A 25752-nucleotide genomic window follows, 5' to 3' on the forward strand; every position below is an offset into this window, starting at 1 on the left:
AAGATCAAGTGAGGGAGTAGTTGTGAAAACCCTTTTTAAACCGGAAGGCACGATGTACCTGGCAGGAAGTGATACCATCTCAAGTCCTTTCCTTATGCCCTTTCCAATGAGTCTCAGAAGGAGGCCAGGAGTCAAGCCAGTCCCATGTGAACAAGGAGGAGAGGAAAGAAGGGGAGACCCCAGTATCCAAGGAGAAGGGACAAGGAATCACAAGAATGTTCTCACCACCCCACCGCCACACCATCACTTCTGTCTCCTCCCACAGACTCCTCCTCACCCAGGCCCTTGTCCCTTTACAGAAAGCCACGCGATACAGGGAAGAAGGGAACATGAATTTTGGAGTCATGCGGCCCCGCCTCTGAATTCTGGCTCTGCCACTTAACTAGCTGTGTGACCTTAGGCAAGTCGCTTAACTGATCTGAACCTCAGTTTCCTCATCTGAAAAATAAGAACAGTGATTTCCTGCTCCTCGGGCCTTGGGGCGCTGTCTCTATACACACAAGGCCTCTCCGTGAACCGGCAGGTACGATGCGTGAGACTGCTGGAGGAGCCTCAGGCCCTGGAGAAGGTAACTGCTCTCTACGTTGATTTATAAGTGGTCACTTTTTATTATTTGTAAGTTGTTTGCTCCGCTGCCCAGGTACTTGAAGATTCAGAATCTCAGACGGATAGGATCCTCTCACTGAAAAGACGGGGGCACAGGCCCCAGAGAAGTGACTTGATCCAGGTCACACAGGGAAGCGCGGCAGAGCTGGAGCTCACACATGGGTGTCTGACATCCAACCTAGGCCTCTTACCCTTGTGCCACTGCTCACTCAGATTACGATCTTAAACGGGACGTTGGAGATCACCTGGTCACGCTCCCTTCCACACTGAGAGCAACGGAGGCCCGGAGAAGTTTGATGAGCCGGTGGCGGGGAAATCAGGAGGGCAGGATTTCTCCTGCCAATGTGCAGATGAGCTAAGCCCCAGGGTAAGGAGGACAGGCTGAAAGCCACCTGTCAGCCGGAAGCAGGGCTGCCACCAAGAAGGAGGGTGAAGACTTTCCAGATCAGGCCCTGCTTGGCTTCAGTCTGTGTCCCCTGGTAACACTGCAGAGTCAGTTCGGCCTGTGCCTAGGCCCAACTCTGACCACGGCAGGAGGGGTTTAAGCGAGTTCAGGTTAAATCCGTTTGCAACGAGCAGTCTGGCCCTGTCTCTGTACCCCAGGACTGACCATTGACTCATTCACTTATTCATTCAGCAATCATTGTAGACATCTGTGCGCCAGGCCCTGGGCCGGTAGCAGCAGAAGTTACAAAAATGAATTGGGCATGTTCCCACCATTCAAGGAGTGCAGAGTCAATCGGAGAACACAGAAATGGGCAAATGTGAGTACGAGGTAAGCATGCTGTACCAGGCAGCTCAGGGGGACGCGGAAGGCCAGAGACAGGTAGGACGTTCTAAACCCCAGATGTCGCCTTGCCCCGGAGCCCATTCACTGTCACTCTGCTTTGACCAGGAGGAACAATTTGCCCCCACACCGCACCACTGTGCTTTGCAGGCCTGTCAGTGCTGGCCCGTGCTGAAGAGAAGGCGGGAGGGCTTACGGTACAGCTGCAGAGGACACACTGGTTGGGCAGGCGGGACGGGAGCAGCTCGTGGGCACTGAAGATCTCTCCGTGTTGGTACATGGTCCCGTTGTGATGGCAGTACTTTGGGGGGGCCCGGAGCCCAGAGGGGGTGTGAGGTTCTGCGGGTGGGGGGGCAGGAGGGAGAAGAAAATGAAGTTTCACATTACTCCAAAAGCTTTGTCAAAATTCACCGGGCCACCTTCCTGAAGATTCTGCAGCTTATCCTATCTTGGCATTTAAACCAAGTTCTGGCCTCAGCCTTCCCAGCCAGTCTCTGTACCAGCTAATCGAGAGGTCTCACTGATACCTACATCTGACCATGTCACTCCCTCTTACGGGTCCCCACCATGGCCTTTCAGCCCCTGGGTGTCTGAGCTGGCCCTGACAAGAACAGGAAGGGAAGGCCAGAAGCCTCAGCTCCACTGAGCCCCACTTGGTGGGGACCTGCGTTAGTTCATTCCACATTCAGTGAGCATATCCACGAATCCCCTCTAGTGCCAGGCACTAGTCTAGGTGGTGGGGATACAGCAGTGAACAGAACAAGGTCCCACACAGAGTTAGATCCTAGTGGAGTCAGCTGGAATGATCTAGACTGTCCCTGTGCTTGGTGTAAGCTCCGACATTCACTGGCCATCACAGCCCCACTCCTCAGCACCTGCCAATTAGCCAGTCCTCATCCTGCCAGGTCGTGGGGTAAGTCTCCAGTCCACTCATTCTCTCAAGGCACCTTTACTAAGTGCCTTCTCTGTACCAGGTGCCAGGCTAGGCATTGGGAATGGAGTGCCAAGTAAGACCCAGCCCGTTCCACCAAGAAACTCACAACGTGACTGGGTAGAGAGACACTGCAAGCAGTGACACCAGTATGGTAAGGGTGAGGGCGGTTGGGGGCACAGTGGTGGCAGCACAGACAAGGAGCCCTTCACTCAGCTGGGGGCCGGAGCTGGGGGTTGGTCGGGGAAGGCTTCCCGAAGGAGCTGATGGCTGAGCTGAGTCTTGAAGAATCATTGAGCCAGGCAGGCAAAGGGGCAGGGCAGGGAGGGGGAGAGAGGAGCATGTAAGGAGGAAGGGGCCCAGGCACAAAGCAAGGGGAGGGAAGGACTCCTGGAGTGAGCTTCCGCCAAGAAGGAGCTTCAACCAGGCAGGGTGAAGCTCAGAGCCCCTGCTCCCCAGGGGAATCCAGAGCCAAGAATATCTATGACCCAAGTCAGAGCCGTGGTGAGATCCCTACTGGGGTCCTACATGGAAAATGAGCCCCTTTATACACATACTCCACACAGGTCCCCAGCTCACCAAGAGAGCCCTGGGTGCAGAGCCTGGAGACCACAGTCCAGAGCCCCATTTTATCACCTTCCTGATGCTTCTAAGCATCGATTCACCTCTCAACATCTCCCTGCCTCTGAGTTGGTCTCCCCACTGGCTGCCCTTCTCTGGCCATTGGGTTACATATACACTTGGTTCTGCCAGTTCCTTCTCAGACCGCCTCTCCTCTCCTCTCCTCTCTTTTACCTTTACTTCCTAGAATCCCAGTCTCAGAGGCTCTTCGAATCTTAAAATCATAGAACATAGGCATTTAGCGTCAAGACGCAGAGAGTGCCTGAACTTCAGCACTGCGAGGAATGTCCCCGTACATGTGCTCCAACCCCCTTCATCATTCCCAGCCCCAGGGCGGTAATCCTGGCATCTCCGTACAGGGCCTCCCAGCCCCTGCTCACTCGTCCGCTGACGCAGGGCACGTCCACTCCCTCTAGGTCCGGCCAGCCAGAGGGGGATTGGAGCCCAAGTGTGCCATCCATGAGTCAACCGCACCCCTGTTTCCTTCAGCCACTTTCCACATCTTCTCCCTCCTCCTGCCAAGCCCAGTTACTTAGGAATGAGAAGTTTGCTGCTACCCCAGCCCTCCTTGGGGATCCAGGATGTTTCTTCCCCTGAGTACCTTTGTCACCTCCATACCTCTGATGCCTAGAGTCTGCCCCTCTCATTCCAGGGGCCCCCCTCAGCCAGAAGCCCACACTGGGATGGGGATTAGGGTCAACGGGCAAGGGGGAGGAAGGAGGCTACTTACCCACACACCGGGGACAGCACTGCTGTGGCTCGGTCACAGGCTGGGGGCAGTGGACAGGCGGGCAGTGGAGGCGGTAACAACTCACATGGGCACTCTGAAGGGGATACAGGGGGGTGGTCCTGATTCCAAAGAACCATTGCCTCCCACCTGAACCCGTCCTTGCCCCAAACCCCATCCCAGCTGTGGGATACTACACTCATTTTAAACCTGTGATGAAATAAAAACAATCAACTCATTTTGTCCAGTCCCTCCCCTTCCCCTGCTCATGTGCCCACCGTGGAGGAGGGTAGAGTGTGCATGGATTTGCACAGACCTGTGTCCCCTTCCTGGTGATTGAGAAATACAAGTGAAAGGCTGGAATTATTTTGATGTTGATCTTGACTTGTTATTTTAACTCGGGGACTTCATTCTTTTCCCTCTGGGCCTGAGCTTCATGGTTAAGAGAGATATGTGACACGCGAGGGCAGGTGACAGGGATGGGGACAGGACTAGAAACCTGATGTGGAGAAGACTTAGGGCTTCGTGATCCACTCCCTGAATCTCTGGGAGGCTTGGGTAACCTTACACGAAGCTTTGGAGCTGCCAGCAGCCAAGGAGGGGCCCAAAGCTCTTACGCTTTTTCACGTATAACAAATGAAAGAGAATGGGGCAGAGAAACAGAGAGAGAGAGCAATGAGCAGAAACAGAGGAGCTGAAGAGAGAGAGGCCACCGCCCCTTCTGGAGTTTGTCCAGCTCCCCAGAGTCTGTCAGCACGACCTCGGCATCCCACACCTTACTCTCCCCTTTGTGTTGTAATGAACCATTTACATCGATCTCGTCTATTCAACCACAAATTCCCAAGAACAAGGGCCAGGCCTGGTCTGTTCATCTCTGAATCGTCAGCTCAGGGTCTTGCTCCAAGCCAGTGCCTGCTAGAGTCTGGATGAAAGAGTGAATGAATAAATGAGAGCCAGGAGAGGAGTGATAGAGGGCCTCTTCGTTAGATGAGTGGAGCCAGCTTTGTCCAACTGTGAAGGTGGCAGGTTTGCTTCCAGCCCCCCTGCCCACCAAGTTTCCCAGCAGCACCTCTTGCGCCACAGAAGCCCTGGACCAGACCCCAGGCCCTCTGGGGTCACTCTTTCTCAGGATGGCCAGATCACAAGGACTTATCAGCACAAAGGGGCATCCCAGAGTCCACAGAATTGGTCTGAGCCCCTAAACAGGCCTTCTAGAGGCCTGGCAGTCATGGGTACATAATGTCTAGAGGGTGAACTGAGCCCCTCACATGAGTAACTAGGGTGGAGTTCAAGGAACTGTGTGACCTGAAGAGCTGGAATCTCTTGATTCCGGCCTTGGAGGAGCCAAGGGATTGAGACGATCCTCAACAGCAGCTGGAAATAAGATGGAGACAGGCAAGGGGTTGAATGGCAGGTGACCAGGCGGGAGGCCTTGCGGCCACATCGCCTCTCAGGAGAGTCGTAACTACCATGAGTGGCTACTTGGTAGGGACTTGAGCTTATATATAAATAATATAATATAATATATTAATATAAATATATATATAAATACACAATCTCAGCAATCCTCGGGGTAGGAACTGCCACCCGCACTTCCACGATGAGGACAGATCCTCTGTCCTAGGGGTTCAGTTGCTAAGATCACACAGCTGACAAGCACCATATCCAGGATCTGGGTGTTTCCATGCTGCTGAGCCACCTCTGACGGCTGGCGCGGGGGCTCGCGCATTCGCTCAGTATTTCCTGCGGGACTGCTGGGTGCCAGGCCCTCGTCTAAGCTCTAGGGACCTAGCAGTGAGACCAGCACGGTTTCTGCTCTCACAGAACTCGCATCCTAGAAGCAGGAGACAGACTATAAACAATAAACAAGTAGGAACAAGATCATTTCAGATGTTGAATTTATGATAATAATAAAACAGGGTGATGTGATTGAGTTAACAAAGTTAGACTCTTTTAGTAAGAGCTTTCAGAGAAGCGTCATAAGGAGGGCACGTGTATGCGATGAACTCGAGAGGGAAGGGGCCACGTGTGAGACGAGCTCGTGGGGGAGACATCCCAGCTGGAGGAGCCACCGGGTAGGACTGAGGCTGAAGTGTTGGTGCAGGTAGGAGACGAGGTCTGAGAAAAAGGCAGAAGGCAGCTCGTGCAGAGCCCAAAGCAGGGAATTTGAATCTTACTTCAGGTGCAACGAGAACTATTAGAAGGTTTTAAGAGTAGAATAACGCGATCAGTTTCATGTTCGGAAAAGATCATTCTAGCTGCTGTGTGGAGGACGGGCTTAGAGGGAACAGGGAGACCCGTTGGGAGGCTGATGGAGCAGCCCAGGGAGAGATGAAGGTGGCTTTCATTAGGGGAGCGGTGATGGTGGAGGGAAGTGGAGGGATATTTTGGAGACACTGACCGGCACAGCCCCTTGGGTTGGGGAAACGGGCTACGTGCGAACTCTGGGGAGGGAGAAATGAATTAATTCCAGTGGATCACAAAACTTGGACTTTGTCAACTGGACCACATGATATGTCTGGAATTTTCTGTTATGGTTTTCTTTCTGCTCTCTGGCTGTATTTCATAAAGTTCTTTTTGTAAAGGCTTATTGGCCTCATATGTGCTAAGAAGAACCGAGGGGAGGCAGTTGTGGGGGGCTGTGTCCACGCTGGAACCAGTGTTCTGCCTCGCGCCAACATGGGAGAAGTAGTGGGGAATCAGAGGGAAAGATCCCAGGAGGAATGAGACCCTAGTGATCAGAGTCAGGAGAGGGGCTGGTCCACCCACCTCCATTTCCCAGTGTCTTCTCAGAAGCTCTTCTCTGCTCCCACCTGGAGGATTGTTTTAACAAGGGAGACTCTTACAGGCCTCCTACATTCCTCTCTTGGCTTTGTGCAGGGAAAGATAGGCACCAAGGGGCTGGCTCCAGGTAGGAACGCTCTCTACGCCCTCCTCCCCACCCCCCAGCACCAGCACCCAGACAGAGAGAGCTGAGGATCTCACACCGAGTCTGGGCCCCAGGCAGCTGAACTAGAGCTAAGGGTGTTGCAAGCCTCCCAGATCACTCCCCCTCCATCCTCACCCCTCCACCCTCATACCTGGAGAATTCTGGACCACATGGGGGTCTTATGTATTCCACCTAGTTGGCAGTACAAGGCCCTGTGGAGGGTGCTGGGGTGGGACTGGGTAGGGGGGAGACAGAGGTGAACAAGAAGATCCGGTCTCTGCCCCAGTTTGTTCAGCCTCTGGCAGGACACCAAATTGGGCCCGAGGGAGCGCCCGGGAATATCTGCTCTCGGGGGCTCCATCCAGAAGGGGCAGTAATGGACAGGCACAGAAAATTGTCATCCTTGGCCAACAGTGATCAGGAGGAAGGGACAGAGAAACTTATGTGGCATCCCAGAAGAAGACACCCTTGCGGGTAAGGCAGAAAATGAGGCTACGGGGGGCGGGGGGTAGCATTCAGGTGAAGCCTCGAAGAATCAATATTTGAGCCAGTGGCGTTGGGAGAAGACATCCTAAGGCCAGGTGGCAAGAGAGGTGGCTGGAGGAAAGGGCACATGGAAAGGAAGGAGTGGGAGGTCAGGGCAGAGAGGCTCTTGTCCTGGGACACAGGCAAGGCCGGCAGCAGCAAAGGTGGCAAGAAGGCCAGCTGGAAGATGGAGGGCCCAGCTCCCCAGCCCGGTCCGGCCACTGACCCGCCGCGTGACTTCTCTGGGAGGTGCACAGGAGCTCCCAAGTACTGAGTACTCGCTGGTGCAGCGGCGTGGGCCCACCCTCCCTGTGGGGTGACGTACCTGTCACAGGTGGCCCAGGGGCCGAAGGCACTTACTTCAGAGCACGTACAGCGTAGGCAGTACATCAGGCCCTGCGGCTCCAGGTAGGGGTGCCAGCTCTCACCGGGGGCGTATCTCTTCCCGTGGAAAAGGCAGAACATATCTGGACCTGGCAGACCAACCAGCTCTTTGTCAGTCCCGGGAGGCTCCAGCCCAAAGACCCTGCCTCATGCCTCCTTCTCTCTGGCTCTAGGAAGGATGTCGTCTGGACCAGACAGGCGGAAGAGAACCCACCAGACGTGCTCTCCCAGTCAAGGGCCCAGAATATCTGGGTCCGTCAGCCTGACTACGCACTGACCGTGTGACTTTGGGTACGTCACTGCCCCTTTCCGAACTTTAACGCTTCTCTCATAGGGCAGTTAGGAAGGTCAAACAGTGGAAGCGCTTACAGATGTCAATTGTATAAATGTTATTAGATGAACAATCTGAGGCCCAGAGAGGATGAATCACACCTTTAAGGTCACACAGGAAGTCAGTCACCAAGCAGGGATGATAGCCCATGCGTCCTGACTCTCAGTTCAGTGCTCCTTCTGCCCTCATAATCACACTGGCTTCCTCTCCCATGTTGCTTATTTATTTACGACATCTCTGCACACACACACACACACACACACACACACACACACACGCATGCACACACATGCACGCACACACACGCACACCTTCTCTCCGGGTCCTGTGACCCACCTTTTCAATCAAGCCACTCACAGCAGCTTTCCTGTTTTCACAGCCTACCGTGTCCTTATCGCTCAGCGAGCTGTGATGAAAGTGTTTGAATTGGGAAAACAAGGGCCACCTAGTGAAAGGTGCTTAGAAAGCCGATTTTAAATATCCTTAAAAATGGTCATTGCTACTACTATGACGGCACGTCGATTGGCTATTTTTATGATCTGCATATCAGTTGTCAATATATAATGGAATGCTTCTAAGAACGATTGAGGGGAGGTTGTTTCATTAGGTTAGACACCTGTCCTGCAAGCCTGCTTTCCTGAACGACCTGTGTCTCACTTCGCACAGCCCATCAGCCACCCTGCCTGCCCCGCCCGCTCTTACTGGCTCACCACGCCTGGCCCTCGCTCAGGGCTCCAGGTCGGGCTTAGGGCCCCGCGCCCCACCCTGCAGCCTCTGGCCCTATCCCTGCCACCCCCACTCCTCACAAGTAGCGGGTGATTTTTACAAGCCAGAAGGGATGCTATCATTCCTACAGGAAGACTCTACCTAAAGAATAAGTTACCTCTTATAGGGTGGAAGTGGTGTGCCCAGCACAAGCGAAGTGTCCATGAAGGTTTGTGGAATTAAATGAGATTGAGCTATGGAAAAAGGAGCCAATATTGACTATCTTCTCTTTTCATAAATTACTTAATTAGCCCATTGACATTATTGTTTTCAGCATTAAATTGGATAATGCTTGTCAAGTGCCTACTTAGCCCCGTTCCTGACACTTGTTGAATGCTATTATTATGATAATTGTGGTTACCATGACCCTGCAAGATGGGTCATCTTGAACAGATGATCTTGTCCCTCTAAGCAGGGTTATTGGGATCGTTACCATCATTTTGAGAAAAGCAGATGGAAAAACTGAAGATCCAGAGCCTGAGTGACTTGCCTAGGCCATCCGGCTAGCGATTGGAACCCAGGACTCCACCCTCAGGCAGGGCTCCTTGCAGTTTGCCTCCCTTTTCCATGGCTTTGTGCCCAGGCCCACAGGGGCTCCTCTCTGCCTCAGCAGCTGCCATACCCTACTCCCTATTTTCCTTCCTAGTCCCCCACCGGTCTAGAATCTAGAGGTTGCCTTTCACACCTCCTCCTGCCTGCTTTCTAGATCTTTCTCTGAGGCATTTGAACTCATAGAATCACAGAGGATTTTAAGCAGCACCCTAGCAGGACGGCAGGGCAGGAATTCCCTCTCAGTGTTGGGGGTGGGCTGGGGTACTGCCGGGCACAAGCCTCCAAAGGAGAGGACCTCCAGGGCCAGTCCTAACCTTTAGAAAGTTCCCCTGTAAGAAGTAAGAAGAAGCTGGAAGCTTCTGGAAGAAGCTGGAACCGGCCTGCCCCTGGCTCCTTGCACTGCTTCTGCTCTGCCTCTCGGGCCTCCCAGAACAAAGATTTGAGGCCACAGTCATGATGCCTCCAGAGTCTGTCCTTCCGTGGCTGCTGGGGACCCAAGGAGCACACGGCTTAGCTTCCTCTCTGTCCCATCCCTAGCTCCCCAAAGTAGAGGGGGGGGGACCAGAGAGCAGATTCCTTTCCCAGCAAGGCCCCGGCTGGCTGGCCCATATCAAATGAGCTGTGTTTATCTCTCGGGCTCTGCTGGCAGGGAGGGCGGGACACAGCCCCAGCTGGGGTGCTTGTCAGAGCCAGCCCAACTCTCCAAGGACTGAATAATGTCTTTCTTCCTCAGTCCCCTCCCCCCACCAGGGAGGGGCCGATTGCGACACTACCACTACCACGCAGCCTTAGGTCTCAGCCTTGTTGCTGAAGAAACCCTCTCCCACCTTCCTTGGGGCGGCCCTGCAGCCCGGCTCCTGTGCCAGTTGGCACCCCTACCCCTCTTTGCCTGATCAGAGCATGGAGACAGAAAATGTCTCAGCCCATGCCCAGGCCAGGAGGCCGCCTGCCCCACCAACAGCCCTGGCAGCGGCTGAGAACATGGGGGGCCTGGCAGGTCAGTCCCGCAACCCCAGGAGGCCTCCTGCAGCCACAGCCCCAGCCCACCACACCCTCCAACGTGAGAGGCACAAGGCAGGGTGGCATTGCGTGGGGCTCCCCCTTATACAAGGGAGGTGAGTGCCCAGCGCGGCATGCCAACAACCAGGCAGAGGGAGGAATGGCCAGCCCACATCCGCCTCCATCCCTGCAGTCCTGGTGTCAACCCCGATCCTTGCTAATGGTTGGTAGAAGGAGCTCTAGCTCCTTGTGCCATGAATTCACTGTGTGACAATGAGGAATACTGTTCCTTCTCTGAGCCTCAGTTTCTCCCCTGCAAAATAAGGGGGAAGGTGAACTTTGATCTCCAAAGGTTTCTGCACAGATACTGCTTATGAATCCAGGATTTCACAGTTCTAAGACTCCCAGACTCTAGGTTTCTAAGGTTCAAGATTTGAGAATTCTGTGCTTCCAAGAGCCTACATTTCATGAGAACATGCAGCTCCTAGAACTGTACAATTTTGTGGCTCTAAGATCTGATCATTTCAAGCTGCCATGATTTAGGATGTATTGATGGTCTCGTACACCCAGGTTCTCAGGGGCTCCGACGTGGGCTAGGGTAAGGTTCAGGGAGCCAGTGGGGCTGATCCTGAGTGGCATGAAGAAGGAGGCAAAGTTTGTCTGTCACATCCCCTCCTCTCCCATCTATTCCTTTTGGTCTTCTTTGGCCTTCCCATACCTGCCCTAGCCTTGGTCCTGCCCTACTTCCCTCTCCACCTACCCCATGCGTCATCCCATCCACCTGTGCCCACATCCCTCTCCCCAACTCAGGGGGGCACTGGGCTTCCTCTCAGGGATCTTTAGGAATTAATGGCCCCTAGCAGTGATGTTTAATCCAGAAAAAAGACAGTAGTGGAGGAAGTTTTCATTGAAAAGGACACTTGGCCCTCTTCTAGGCTTGAGATAGAGAAAATTAAAGTTGGACAGGTCTCATACCCCTCAAAACTCCTCACTCGGTGGAAGTGTGTATGTAGTCCAAAGACCCTGGCTTTGGAATCAGATAAGTGGGGGTTCAATTGGATTTGGCTTTTTTGGGGCGAGGAAGGGCATGAGGGAGAGGGAAACAAAGACTCTTAAGCAGGCTTCACGCCCAGTGGGGAGCCTGATGAGGGGCTCTATTTCACAACCCTGAGATCACGACCCTGAGATCATGACCCTGAGATCATGACCTGAGTCGAAATCAACAGTGAGACCCTTAACCAACTGAGCCACCCAGGTGCCCCGGATTTGGCTTTTATCTGAAGCCTGAGTTTAGACAAGTTACCTCATCACCCTAGGCCTCAGTCTCCATAGCTGTTAAATGGGGTTAGTAATAATCTCTACCTCTCAGGGTTATTGTAGAATTAAATCAGATAATACATGTAATATGCCTAGTGCCTGGCACATATTAGATACTCAATTAAATGGTCGGCTATAAAACAAAAAACACATCCTGGTGCTGACCCCAAACTTCCCTAACAGTCTGTTTCTCATGGTATTCCTTTTACTCCCATAATTCTACGGGCAGCCCCCAGGCACCCATTAGGGCATGAACATCATGGTAACTGCCACTGAGGTCAAACCTCCCAGGTGTCATTTCCAACCTTACCAACCTGTGGCTCGCCACGCTCTCCTAGCCACCCTCACAAGCCAGACTCCCCAACACCCCCTGTGCTTACACAGACCTCAGGGCTGGGATACAGAGATCAAAGTGGTCAGGATGGGTGAGAGAGGCTAGAGATCAGGCCGGAGAGGAGGGAGAGGCTCACGAGGGGCCTTGAGAGCCCAGAGGGCAAAAGAAAGCCATGGAAAAGTTTTAAGCCTTTAAACCGGCGTGCCTGTGGTCAGGTTTGCATTTTCCCATTATCACTGTGGCCGCAGGAGTGGAGAATGGGTTGGAGGGGTTGGAGGGCAAAACTGGAGGCAGAGAGACAGGGTCGGCTGTTGCAGTCACTGGTTTTGAGAGCATGCTGACCTGGACCAAGATAGAAGCGATGCCCACGGGCAGAAGTGCAGATTTGGGGACTACCTGGGAAAGACGGTGGGTGGGCTGTAGGGCAGGCTGGATATGGGTGGGGAGGGAAAAGGAGCAGTCAGGACGGGATTGCAGCTTCAGGCCTAAACAGCAGGTGGACGTCGGGCCCCTGACCCTCGAGGCAGGGACTGCTATTATCATTAGTTAAGATTTCTTATTATCATTAGGAATAACAATATTACTTTCTGCTATTCACTCAGTTATTGAGCTTTTGTGTATCAGGTCTTATGCACGTCGGTGGGCCTGGGCCATGACCAGGCAAGACACAGTCCCCACCCTCGAGGAGCTCCCAGCCTAACGCAGAAGATGGACAGATAAGATACAGTTGACCCTGGACAACATGGGTCTGTACTGTGCAGGCCAGTACAGCAACATACGTGTGTTTTCCTTATGATTTTCTTAATAACATTTTCTTTTCTCTAGCTTCCTTGATTATAAGATTACACTGTATAATACATATAACACGTAAGAGATGGATTCATCGACTGTTTATGTTTCCAGTAAGGCTTCAAGTCAACAGTGGGCTATCAGTTATTAAGTGTTGGGGGGAGTCAAAAGTTCTATGCAGATTTTTGTGTGTGGGGGGGGTTGGTGCCCCTAAGCCCCACCTTGTTCAAGGGTCAGCTGTGAATACAGTGGGACAAGTCCTGTGGGAGTGCAAGCATAGAGTCTTTAAGGAAGGTGCTGGAGCCAGATGTTGAAGGAGTTGACAAGCTGCAGACAGAGGGGAAGGGCCTGTCAGGCAGCAAAGGCACAGAGGTGGGGGTGACCGTACACGGGAGGCCACTCACTGCAGGTGGCCGGTATGGACTGGGGGCTAGCTCTCCTTCTTGCCTAAAGCGTCCACTTGGATAGGCCACAGCCAAAGCTCTTCCCTAGCTTGATACTGACTTAAAGTGATTGGACTTAGTTGATCTAATCTGAATTGAGGGCCGCGGTTTTACTACACAGACTCTCCACGTTACCGCGTCACCCCAGCCTGTCGTGAGCTGGCTCTTGCCTGCTTTTCCAGCAACGCTCCCCCGGTGGCCTCGTGTGCAGCCTCACCTCCTCCTGCTGACTTTCTCACTCTTCCACCGCCCCATGGGGCTCTTTCACACCCCCGTGACTTCCCGTGCTGTTTCCTCTCCTTGGAACGTGATTCTCCATCTCCGTGTTTGGCTGCTCATGCTTGTTCTTCAAAAGCCTGTCCAGATGCCACCCTTTCTGAGAAGCCGCCCCACCCTTCAGGCCAGCAGCCAGTCCTTCCTCGGGGCTCCCACAGAACTGAGTTCAGCCCTCTACAACTCTCGTCAGTGGATTGGAAGCACTGATTAAGTGCATTCTTCTTCCTTGCTAAACTGAGTTTCCTGAGAGCGGGGACCATATCATTAATCTGTGTATCTCCAAGTGCTCTATACGGATCCCACACAGAGTTGGGCACTCGATGAATGAATGCATCATGAAAAGAATGGGGTCAATGGAGAGGGGAGGTCCTGGAAGAGGAGGTGATCGATGGTCCTTAATCCTGGAAACCTCTTCACAAAAAGAATACTTCATCATGTGATAAGATAGTCAAATCCCTCTTAGCACCTTGACCTTGCCACCTACCAGGAGTTAACCTTGGACCTCCCCTTTCCAGCTCTCGCCATCTGAACTCCCAAGCCAAACACCACGTACAAAAATGTCAGGAGCCTGGGCAGGTAAGGGGATGAACAGCTCCATGATCTTCACATGTAAGTAAAAATTTCCAATCTGTCCCATCCAAGGCTAGCCCACAGTCTGCCCTGAAACTCTCATGCTATGATAAAGGCCCCCTAGGGGATAATTAGGAGTGGGTAGTGTGTTCGGGAATTCTTCCAACGGGAAGCAGAAAAGACAACCAGAAAGAAGCTTCTGGGCTGCAGGGGAAGCTGGAGGGGAGCAGGGAGTGTGGGGTGTGAGGAGAGAGGCCCGGGACTGTAGCTGGCCTGTCCCCAGCCTGCAAGGACCTGAACGAGCTGGCTGTGCAGGAATGTGAGAACGTTCCCATCTTTTCCTTGCGCCCACACAGCCATACTTTATTTATAGTTCCCGCTCACACACACAAACTTGCTTCCCTCCAAGACATAAGCTTTGCTCTGGGCGTGGGACCCGATGGGAGAGGCCTCCTAAGGGAATCAGAAGTGAAAACCTCAGGTCCTCAGGGGCAAAACTGGGTGACCTAGGGAAAAGGCCCTCACGTCTCTGAACCTGACTGCTCTTCTCCGGCACATGCCAGGTCTGGAGGAGCATAGAAGGACCTCAAAGGAGAGCACTGTCAAACCAGGAAAGGCAGCCCTGTTACTGGCAAGGGTCAGAGGGGCAGACCTGAGACCGTTTACATTCTCTTCTGCCTTGGACCTACACACTTAAATCCACAGTATTAGAAAGTTAGGGATTGAGAGATGACATCCAGTCCTTTATTTTACAGATGTGGAAACTGAGTCCTAGAAGAGGGACCAGGACTCGCCTGAGATCATTGGTTTATGCCAGCACCAACTCCGATGGCAGTCTTCGGATCCGACGGGGTTGCTTATAGGAACATCCCTCCCCTAAGAGGGCAGGACCAGAAGAAAAGGCTTGAAATTGCAAACAGAAGGATCCAGGTGAGCCGTAAGGAAGAATCCTGACTCTAAGAATGGGCATCAGAAGAAGACTTAACAGTCTTCTCTGGTATGGGATGGGATCCTGTCCAAGGGGTTGCCTGAGATGATCTCTGCACTGCACCTCCCAGGGGCACCGCTTTCACACCAGTCCTTCTCTTTGGGAGTCCAAGGCATTCAGGATCCCTCTCCCAGAGACCAGTGCCATGGCTAGTGGCTGGGGGAACTTGAGAGGCCAGTCCTGGAACAGGTGCAACAGCTGGAGCAATTGTGCAGCTGTTGCCCGGCTCCTGCTCAGAGCCTGCCGGCGAGTGAGTGAGACAGAGACCTCTACTGGTGGGAGAGAGGAGGTGCAGACCCACTTAGACCCACCCAGGGAGGGGCCTGCCTGCAGCCAGCCGTCAAGCCTTCACTCTGGTGCCCCCTTCCCCCATGTACATCTGGCCAGGTAGATGGGGATGCAGCTACGCCGAAAAGCAGGGCAGGGTCCCTGCGGGTGGATCTCCCTCCACACCTACGGTTCTAGTCCTTCTAGTTACGCTCTCCTGGTGTCTGAGGACAGGACGACCAGGCTGGAGATCTAAACTCCCCCAACTTCCTTTTCCAAAGCCCAGAGCAAACTCAGAATCAAGGCAATAGCATCTCTTGATCTTAGAATCACAGGATGTGAAAGCCAGAGTGGTCCTCAATGATGATCTGTTTGGGTCAGTCATCTCTCTTTACAGCTGGGAAAACTGAGGGACAGAGAAAGGCAACTTGTCTGGGGTCACTGTCGGAATTACTAGCAGAGCCTGGCTGAAGCCTGGACCTTCTGATTCCAATTCGTCCTCTATAACACCTTACACGATGGGAGCTCCCTTCCTGCCCCATCTCTGCTTCTGCAGTCTGGGATCCTGTCACCTGGGGACAGAAGCCTCGATTCCCACCGTACACATAATAACTCTTGGAGAGAGGCTATAGAGATCGAGGTTTTTACTTGAGAACTGTCTCCTGAAAGCAGGATTGGACAGCAGGAAGGAAGAGAAAGCAGAAGCATGCCGGGTACCACAAGAGTGGGGGGTGGGGAGGGAGCAATGAGTAAGGGAAGAGCACAATAGAGAGGCACTGACATGGGGGAAGAGCACTGGAGAGGGAGTCAAGATACTACGCAGATTCTCATTCCACACAGGGATGGGTGCCCAAACTGACTAACATCACGCATGTCTGTGGTTCCACCTGGGGCCGGGATTGGTATCAGCCAGTGGCCAGGTCATGGACCTGGAATCAGGGTGCGATCTGTGGTCAGAGTTTTGAGGATCAGGGGTCAGCCTGGGCCCGAGTTGAGACTCCATCCGGGTTGAACTCAGTCTGTGGCTGGAAACAGAGCCAAGGACAGAATAACCTTTGTTTGAATAGTCTTGAGCGGTAACCGAGGAGCAAACCGTCTGTGTGCTCCCAGGCCTTCTGCAGGGCTGAGCCGCCTCGGGACTCTGACATGCTGAGAATTCCCATCTGTCGGTGCCACCTCTGAAAGCACCCGAGCTACCACCAGGAGATTTCTTGTGCACGACAGGCCCGGGCTCTTCCTTGAACTAAGACGAGGACCTTCCTAAGAGACCCCCACATAAGACCCTGGCAAATGACTACAGAATAGGATGGTTCCTAGATTGAGAGTCAGCACCAGACAAAGCGAAGTTCAGAGAAGGGGAGTGATTTGTCCCAATGCACACAACCATAAGGGACACATCTGTTCATTCTTTTCTTTAATAAATTTGCCATGTGAACTTGGGCAAGTCACTCCCACTTCCTGGGCTTCAGTTTAACTAGAAGGATAGGATCATTGCAGGTAGAAGCTGATGACTTTCAAAGACTCAGCTCTGACATCCCAGGATCTGAACACACCCCTCTGAATGCCAGTCCACCTCGCCTTAATTCAAGTCTGTTCGGAGTTGTTTTCTTGCATGTGTGGAGCTAAGCTCCAGGCTGTAGGGGAGAGAGAATTCTGGCAGGACCCAGTGAGAGGTGGGGAGGGGCCTGAAGGCCAGTGGAGGCACAGAGCAAGGAGATGGAAGTGGCTTGGGTGGCAAGGGAAAGTTTGCTGGAAGAAGTGTGATCCAGCAAGGTGACGAGGGCTGGCAACATATGGGAGGTTGACAGGACGGGTGTGGGTAGGACATCAGCAGTCACGCACAACGATCTGATTCTGGGACATCTTTCAGAGATGTATCCAGGGCAATGATGCCTGGAGAAAAAGCCTTGGGGGCTAAGAATGCTGTGCCAAGAGGAAGGGAGGCAGTCGTGGAGGGCATTCTGTGTAAGTCTCTTTTAAGAAACAACAGGTAAGTGTTAGGAGGAAACCTCCAGGGCCCAAGAAAGGGGAGGAGAGATTTACTGAGTACTAGGCATTGTGCTGGCGAATTTAACACAGTCACCTCCTTGAATCCTCCCAAGAACCCTTTGGGTTCCAGGTGCGTCCGTGTCTCAGATGAAGAAATCGAGGCTCAGAGAAGTTGTGACATATGAAAAGTCACACAGCTGCTGAGGGCCAGAGGCAGGACTTGAACCCAACACTGAGTTCTTTCCATTACTTGTTACTGAGGACTTCTATGAGTTTCATGCTGCTGGCAGCCCGAGACGACCAGACATGCAGCCTGCCCTCACAAGCAGAGACAAGAATGAAACAGAATCCAGCCCCGCCAGCTCCAGAAAGTCACGTGCAAAAGAAAGGCAGCAAAAGAAAGGGGGAGCTGAGCTGTGGGGAGGACAGAGTGCTAGGCTGGGACTTGGGAAGCTGGGGTCTTCATCCCAGGCTCTGTGCTGTGTAACCTGGAGCAGACTCCTGCCCCTCCTCGCCCTCAGTTTCTTTATCAGGTATTTTAGAGTTTGAGATAAGCTCCCTCCTTCTCATTAAGTGAATCTTTGGTTTTGTTTTCCATCCTCACGGCATTCCAAGAGACTGGGGATGGGGAGGGGGTCCATCAGCTTCTTGCAGGGGCAGGGGGAAACTGAGGTTCAGAGAGATCATATAAACTGTTTGAGGTTACACTGTGTCTAAGTGAAGAAAGCACGAATTAGGAGACTGATATTTTTAATGACGCTACCATGTGCCCGCTAGTTGCTGGTGCGAGTTGCTTGACATACTTTCTCCAATTTAATTCTCACAACAGTCCTGGGATGTTGACTCCCATTTTAGAGATTAGGAAACTGAGGCTTAGAGAAGTGCCCTCCACCTGCTGGTATTCAAAAGATCTGGGATAGTGAAGACTGTTCCGCCTCCCTGTGCCCTTGCTGCCTCCCAAGTCTTATAACTCCAAATCAGGGTTCCTTCCAGATGCTGTGGGGCAGGGGGAAAGAGCGTAGGATTTGGAGTTGGGCTTTGGATGGCTGACTAGCTCTGTAAACTTCAGCAAGTTTCTTCGTCAACCTGTTTCCTCATCTGTAAAATGCAAATGACAACACCCACCTCAAGGGAGTGTTGTGAGGATCCCAAGGGGTAGCAGAGCGAGGTTATCTAGTTAGCTCTTCTGTCTTTCCATGGGCTCCCTTGAGGGCAGTAGTCTAGTCTTCATCACTTTCATCACACCCTTGCAGCCAGACATGCCCGTCTCTCTCCTGAGAATGCGAAGCACCGCCAGCAGCCAACACACACGCACAGCGTCCTGTCCTCTCTCCCACCGCCCTCAGTACCCCCATCCTCAGGTCCATGGCAGCAGCCCTGTTGGCTCTGAGTTTTGCCAAGTTTCCCCAAGAGCCCCCCCCCCCCAATATCCCACACTCATCAGCCCATACTGGTCGGCAGAGGAGTCTCCATTCTCCCCACGCAGGTGCTGCCCTGGCGGCTGTCAGAACAGGTCCGGAGTCCTGGCACTTCCTCGCACATCCCAGGGGCTCGAATCCCTCCTCTGCCTACCCAGCCCTACCACCACCCCTACTTACGGGCTCGAGCGTGGGAGTCCAAGGGGAACCAGAGCAGCGCGAGTCCCAGCAAGGAGGAGAGGACCCTGACCTCGGGAACCATCCTTCCTTCCCCCAGGGCCAGGCCGCCGGGCGCTGAGCCGGGAGGGGCGTCGGGAGAAAGTGAGATGAGGGCACTGAGGCACAGGGGCACAAAGCAACCCGCAGACCCAGGGAGGGCTGCCTCTACAGTGGAGAGTCCCAGAAGGGTGAAGTAGGTGGTGAGGACAGAAAGGGAGGTCCAAGGTGGGAATAAGAGGAGGGTGGAAAGAGAACAAGGGAAAAGGAGAGAGAGAGAGATGGAGAGATGGAGAAAGGTGCGGCAAGAAAGGAAAGCAATAAAGCGAAGGAGAAGGTGAGAGGAAGGGGAGGAGGAGAAAGACGGGGAGGACAGGGTCTGCAGAGCGCGCAGCGCTGGGCGAGGCGCGCGGGAGCAGCGGGCTGTTCCGGGCGCGCCGGCTACAAGCGGCCGGCGCCCCCTGCTCGGTGGGCTCGGGGTAGGGCTGCGGGGTCCTGGGGCCCGGCGCGGCGGCGGTACCGGCGGCGGCGGCGGCGGCGGCGCGGCGGCCGCTGGGGCTGGCTGAGCGCGGGCCGGCTGTGCACGCCAAGGGCGCCAGGCGCCGCGCTCGGGCGCATTTGTACTTTGCCGCGGGAAGCAGGCAGCCCCGGCCTGGCGCTGGCCTAGCACTGGCGCCTCCTCTGGGGCACCGCGGGCTCGGTGGATTGGCCACCCGAGAAACAGGCCCACTTTTCCCCTCCTCTCTCGTGCGGGTCTCCGGGACGCACGCTCCAGGCGCGGCGCCGAGAGGAGGCGAGAGGGCTGGGGAGGGGGAAGGGGCCACCCGGACCACGGGCTTTAACCCCTGACTCTCCGCGGCGCCCAGAGCTCAGGAAGATGCAACCCAGTTAGGCTTCAGGTGGAACTCAGGTGGGGAAGGATGAGATGTGGGGGTGGGAGAGGGGAAGCGGGCTGCGGGAACCGCAAGGCGCTCAGGGCTGGGCGGTGCGTGCCCGTAACTCTGGATGAAATCAGGACACTTGCCATCCTTAATTCTGGTTGTGGCCCTGGACACGCCACCTCGGAATCTAAAATGGGGATCTTAATACGTTCCACGTTTTTTCCGAAGATGAAATGAGATAATGAACGTCAAAGTACTCACATCTCAAAAAGAAGGGGTCATAATTCCAGGCACCTGGAATGACCTTACCAGTTCCCCTTCCTACCCACACGCTCTGTGCCTAGGTTGAAATCCAGTGTGTGTGGGGGGGGATTCTTGGCCCTTCCTCTGGAAGTCTTCCTCCGCTTTTCCCCCTCCCACTCCTGAAGCACGATGTGATCTCTCCTTGGTCTCTGCAGGTAAGGCCTGCACGTCTCTGAGAGTTCAGTCCTCTTCAGTGAGAGCTGGTTGTCAAAGTGTCATCTTTCCCACCAGAAGGTGAGGTCCCTGTGGGTACAGCCCTGAAACTCATAGTTAGTGCTCCATACCTTGTGTTGCATGAGTGCCTGAATTAGTAGAAACACCCAGACTTGGAAATCAAAAGGGCGGAGTCCTTCTGGCTCTCTCCCTACCTTGCTGGGCCATTTTGGTAAAGTTCATCTAACCGGCTTTGGACCTCAGCTTCCTGCCCAGCGTGTCTTGCAGAGCTATCGGAAAGTCCAGTGAGCAGGGGAGGGGAGAGGACTGAGAAGGGTAAGAGATAAGATAGAATGCTGAGCCACATGCCACTCTGGCAGAACATCATTTCCAGCTTTGCACACTTCTGGCTGGTTGGCTATAAAGATATCCTCCTACAATAAGGCTGGGCTCCCCATTCCCATTTACTTGGAGGCTATTCCCTCCAGAACAGAGAGCGCTGGGAAGAACCAGTGATCCCCAGAGACGGAGCTTCCCCAGAGCTCTCAGAATCAGGGACAAGCATGATCTACCCCTAGGTGCCTTTCAGACTTAATTTCTCCCACTCCAATCTGGCCAGTCTCTTTCTCTTCCTTGAGTATACTTGATTTTAACAGCTAATGAGAGCTATGTATGTCATCATGCTTCCCTTTTCGCCTTGGCTTTCAGGGAGCTCAGAGTTAAATTTAGTGCTTAATTGCAGAAATAATCTCATCCCAAGGATCTGGGACAGAGATCTTTTCCTTTCTCCATCTTTGTTTCATGTCTGCTGTACACGTATATTCATGTCTTAGATGGAAAGGTGAATTAAGATCGGCCTGTCCTCTAGCCTGCCCATTATACTTCAGGAAAGGTCTCTACCATGAAACCCAAACACACCTCAAGCCTCCTCTCACTGCTCACTGCTCCCAGAGTTGGGGCCATTCTCATCCTTTACCTGGACTTTGCCGACAGCTTCTAAGCAAGGCTGGGCCCCTCCAATGTACTTTCCTCACGTGTGCCCTAAGAATTCTGCTGATTGTTTCCGCTGGCAAATCTGATCATACCATTTTCTCCTTAAAATCCATTATTGGAGGGGTGCCTGGGTGGCTCAGTCATTTAAGCAATCGACTCTTGGTTTCTGCTCAGGTCATGATCTCAGGGTCTTGAGATCGAGCCCCATGTCAGGCTCCCTGCTCACTGGGGAGTCTGCTTCTCTGTCTCTCCCTCTGCGCCTCCCCGCCTCGTGCTCTTGTGTGCACTCTCTCTCTCTCAAATAAATAAATCTTTAAAAAAATCTATTATTTGAAGTAAATAAATAACATTAAATGCAGTGTGGTATCCTGGACTGGATTCTGGGACAATAAAACGCCATTAGTGGAAAAACTGGTGAGCCAAGTCTATACTTTAGTTAATAGTTATGTACCAATCTTGGTTTCTTCGTCTGGACAGAGGTTCCCTGGCTACGTAAGATGTTAGCATTGAGGAAAGCAGGGTGGAGGATATATGCTTCTTAGATGAGAAATCTGTACTCTCTTTGTCATTTTTCTATCAATCTAAAATCTTTTCAAAGTGAAAAAACAAATCTTTCCAAAATGAAAAGTTTATTAAATAAATAACAGAAAAAATGATAGGCTTCCTATCATTGCAGAATAAAATCCAAAATTGGTAGCATCGGATCCAAGACTGCACATTTCGGCTCCTACTTACCAATCCCATCTACCCTGGGCTCCGCCACTCACTCACTTCCCCAAACCGGCTGTGCATTTTCACGACTTCATATGTTTGCATGTGTTTTCCTTCTGCCCGCACCATCTTTTTCCTCCTCTAGCTAGTGAATTCCTTTTAACTTTTCGAAAGTCAGCTCTAAGTGCCTTCCTCTCTGAGGCCTTCCCAGAGACTCCCCAGTCAAAGCAAATTTTTTGCCTTTTGTTTCCCAGAGCACTTAGTATTGTAGCTGCTGGAGCGTAAATATGTATTTACATTTTGGAGTAAATATTTCTTTGCGTTTCTACTCAGCACTGTGGGGAGCAGGGTCCTTTTTCATTTGTATCTATACTTCCAGCACGTAGCAAGGTCCCTGACACACAAAGAAACAATTGCTCTGTGAACAAGCGGAGACCTCAGTGGTTTGAAAAGATATTCTTTTGTGGAGGAGTCTGCAGCGTGCCCATTACCGTGGGTTTTAATCAATGATTGACACGAGAAACAAGCACTCGAGGGAAATCTCTGCATCTTCCGTAGAATTGTTGTGGAAGACAGTTGTTCGTGAAGATCGTTGTCCTTTAAGAAAGGAGACTTGGGGCGCCTGGGTGGCACAGCGGTTAAGCGTCTGCCTTCGGCTCAGGGCGTGATCCCGGCGTGATGGGATCGAGCCCCACATCAGGCTCTTCTGCTGTGAGCCTGCTTCTTCCTCTCCCACTCCCCCTGCTTGTGTTCCCTCTCTCGCTGGCTGTCTCTATCTCTGTCGAATAAATAAACAAAATCTTTAAAAAAAAAAAAAAAGAAAGGAGACTTGATCAATCCTTCCAAAATCTCATCAGAAAAAAAAAAAAAAAGTATCTACCCATAGCAATTGGTTACCCCAAGTTTGATTGCTTCCCTCTTAGGGAACTTGCTCGTTGCCTTCCAAGGCAGCCAGCCTATTGCATTAGTGGACAGCTCTGCTAGAAAGTTCTTTAACTGATAACCGATTTTCTGTGACTCCCCACATCGCTCCTAGCTCTCCCCCCAGGGCTGTACAGAACAAGCCAACTCTTTTTGTCTCCTTTTTTTTTTTTTAAAGATTTTATTTATTTATTTGACAGAGATAGACAGCCAGCGAGAGAGGGAACACAAGCAGGGGGAGTGGGAGAGGAAGAAGCAGGCTCATAGTGGAGGAGCCTGATGTGGGGCTCGATCCCAGAATGCCGGGATCACGCCCTGAGCCGAAGGCAGATGCTTAACCGCTGTGCCACCCAGGCGCCCCAGCTCTTTTTGTCTCTTGAGAGCTCTGCGGAGATTTGAGACAGAGAATCCCTCTTCGATACTCGCATCCTTATGGGTTCCAGCCCCTGGACTCCTCACGCCACATTCAACTTTCTCTTTCTTCAAACGTGCTGAGCTCTTTTGCCCTCCTGCCGTCCTGCTTCCGCACTCTCTGTGCTTTACTAATGCCTTCCCTCGACCCGCTCTTCTCTGGCAGCCTTATTCCCCCAGGATCAAGATCGCTACCTCCTTCATTCGTCCAGCCCTGTGCCAGGCACTGTGCTAGGGACACAATGGAGAACAAGACAGCTGCTGGCACTTGGAGGCCCAGTTCTCACTGAAGCCTCTCTGGTGGTGTCTGAGTTAGCTCTCTCCTCTATGCTTCTGTATCTCCATTAGAGCACTTACCAGTGACCACATTGTGTCATCAAGGGTTTCAGGTCACCTCCTCTAAAGTGAGTTCCTCGAGAGCACAGAGTGCTGTCTTCCCTAGGCTTCACACAGCTTTGCACATAGTAGCTGCTAAATACAGGTCTGTTGAAGAAGATCCTTCTTCCTTCAAGTAGTCCTCTTGTGACATGTCATCTGTGGCGGGGCGCCTGGGTGGCTCAGTTGGTTAAGTGTCTGCCTTCAGCTCGGGTCGTGATCTCAGGGTCCTGGGATTGAGCCCCATGTCGGTCTCTCTGCTCAGCAGAGAGTCTGCTTCTCTCTCTCTCTCTGACCCTCCTCCCCACTTGTTCCCCCACCTAAAAAAAAAAAAAAATTAGGAAAAACAACCATGTTATTTGCAGCTAAGGCCTCCTCCTGGGCTGTAGGGGGCTTGATTATGTAAAATTAGCATAGTGATAAGGATCAGAGAGATGAGCCCCAAGGAAAGACTTCTTAAACCAGCCCACTTAATTCTTTTTTTTTTTTTAAAGATTCTATTTATTTATTCGACAGAGACAGAGACAGCCAGCGAGAGAGGGAACACAAGCAGGGGGAGTGGGAGAGGAAGAAGCAGGCTCCTAGCAGAGGAGCCTGATGTGGGGCTCGATCCCATAATGCTGGGATCACGCCCTGAGCCCAAGGCAGACGCCCAACCGCTGAGCCACCCAGACGCCCCGAGCCCACTTAATTCTGTAAGTAAGATTCTTTATTTTTTTATTTTTTTTTATTTTTTAAAGATTTTATTTATTTATTTGACAGAGAGAGAGACAGCCAGTGAGAGAGGGAACACAAGCAGGGGGGTGGGAGAGGAAGAAGCAGGCTCCCAGTGGAGGAGCCCGATGTGGGGCTCGATCCCATAACGCCGGGATCACACCCTGAGCCGAAGGCAGACCCTTAACAACTGAGCCATCCAGGCGCCCCTGTAAGTAAGATTCTAAAAGCAGTTTCATCTAAGAGTGAATGTAAGATGGGGCTACATAGTAGAGACTCCATCGGTGGCGTGCTCATAAATGTGTAACAGCCAGCTCTCCAAGGGGAAAAACCCCGCATTGTAGCGGTTGCCAATTTCCATGGTGTAGATACTCCCACCTTGGCCCATTTCAAGCTACTGATGTGACGCCACTGAATGTGGAGTCGACGGTAGGCACCATTATGTGGTATTTCCATTACCAGGTCCAATAGATAGTAAGTCGTTTCAAGAATATTGATAGTAAAGCGTAGTAATAGAATCAGGAGTTGAAGAGTTGGAATGTTTTGAATTTAACTGATTTGTGAGTTTATGTAATTTAATGTTCAGAATGAGCGCGTTTAACGACCAGCTTGCAAAATTCCCGAGAATTTAACGCTCCGCTCCCCTGAGCCCTGAGGGCCAGCTGGAGGACACTGCCTTTGCTCAACGCTGCCCTGAAAGGTGTGAACAGGTTGAGTGTGTGAAGCTGGGTCCAGTTTGGATACATCTGGAGGAAAGTCTTGTTTAAAGGAACCGTCAAAGGTAATTTACTTGTAAATTGAACAATCGCCGCTCCACTCCCACTCTTCGGCCAGGTTGGAGTTACCTACCCATATAACAAAGATTTCCTTAAAACCTGTTATTACTTTAGGACACATTCCTTTGGATCTCCTGATATTGTGCGTATAGTTGGCCTAAATAAATGTTTGTAGAATGAACGTGAGGCTCACCTGTATTTATTTGTGTGGGCCTTTAATGTGGCTTCGTGAACATTTCTAAGTCTTTTTTTCGACCTCAGCAGGACCTCTCTTCCCAGAACTGTCTGCAAACAGAGATTCTGATGGAGAGAGGCATCAGGAAACCAGGATGGGGGAAGACATCGCCCTTAATTTCACAGGGCCCTCACGAGGGAAACGGAGTGCAGACAAGTGTCTTCGGAAGCCGTGGAGCGGGATCATGCTTCGTCCAGATCCTAAGCTCTGCTACCAAGCAGAAGCCTCCTCTCTGGTAGGGGTCACCGCTCACCAAGCACAAAGCTCCTGCCTGCTGCATGCTCAGCGGGACCTTCGCAAAGCAGTTTGTCCTCAGACACTGCTCTCCGTGGCTCTGTGATGATGCAAGGAGTGTGCCAGAGAGCGGCGTCCTCTGACTCGGCTCCCACAGCCAGATGGCGGCAGGCCTTGTAGACCCCCAAAGATGGGACTGAGGAGCCGCCAGTTATCTCTCTTTTTCCCCAGCAATATACAGATTTCTTTAATTAGTTTTTCAGAGTTACCTTTTAAACATG

The 25752-nt window shown here is 52.4% G+C and overlaps 1 protein-coding gene and 1 long non-coding RNA gene across 2 annotated transcripts in view; one reads left to right on the top strand and one right to left on the bottom strand.

Moving 5' to 3' along the window:
- The window catches only part of CHRDL2 (chordin like 2), a 30668-nt gene extending 11858 nt beyond the window's left edge, over positions 1 to 18810 (bottom strand). The window contains exons 1-4 of the mRNA XM_008707350.2: positions 18729 to 18810; positions 7487 to 7599; positions 3676 to 3769; positions 1590 to 1732 (exon numbers count right to left, since the gene is read on the bottom strand). Of these exons, the coding sequence (XP_008705572.2) occupies positions 1590 to 1732; positions 3676 to 3769; positions 7487 to 7599; positions 18729 to 18810 (432 nt within the window). The remainder of the gene's footprint in view (positions 1 to 1589; positions 1733 to 3675; positions 3770 to 7486; positions 7600 to 18728) is intronic.
- Positions 7591 to 15245, top strand: LOC121102883. Its single transcript, XR_005834985.1, has 3 exons — positions 7591 to 7801; positions 13832 to 13892; positions 14642 to 15245. It is a non-coding gene; the product is annotated as an uncharacterized LOC121102883 (long non-coding RNA).
- Positions 18811 to 25752: the final 6942 nt, after the last annotated feature.

This window comes from Ursus maritimus, unplaced genomic scaffold (genome assembly GCF_017311325.1).
Source record: "Ursus maritimus isolate PB19 unplaced genomic scaffold, ASM1731132v1 scaffold_16, whole genome shotgun sequence".
NCBI classification, from domain to species: Eukaryota; Metazoa; Chordata; class Mammalia; order Carnivora; family Ursidae; genus Ursus; species Ursus maritimus.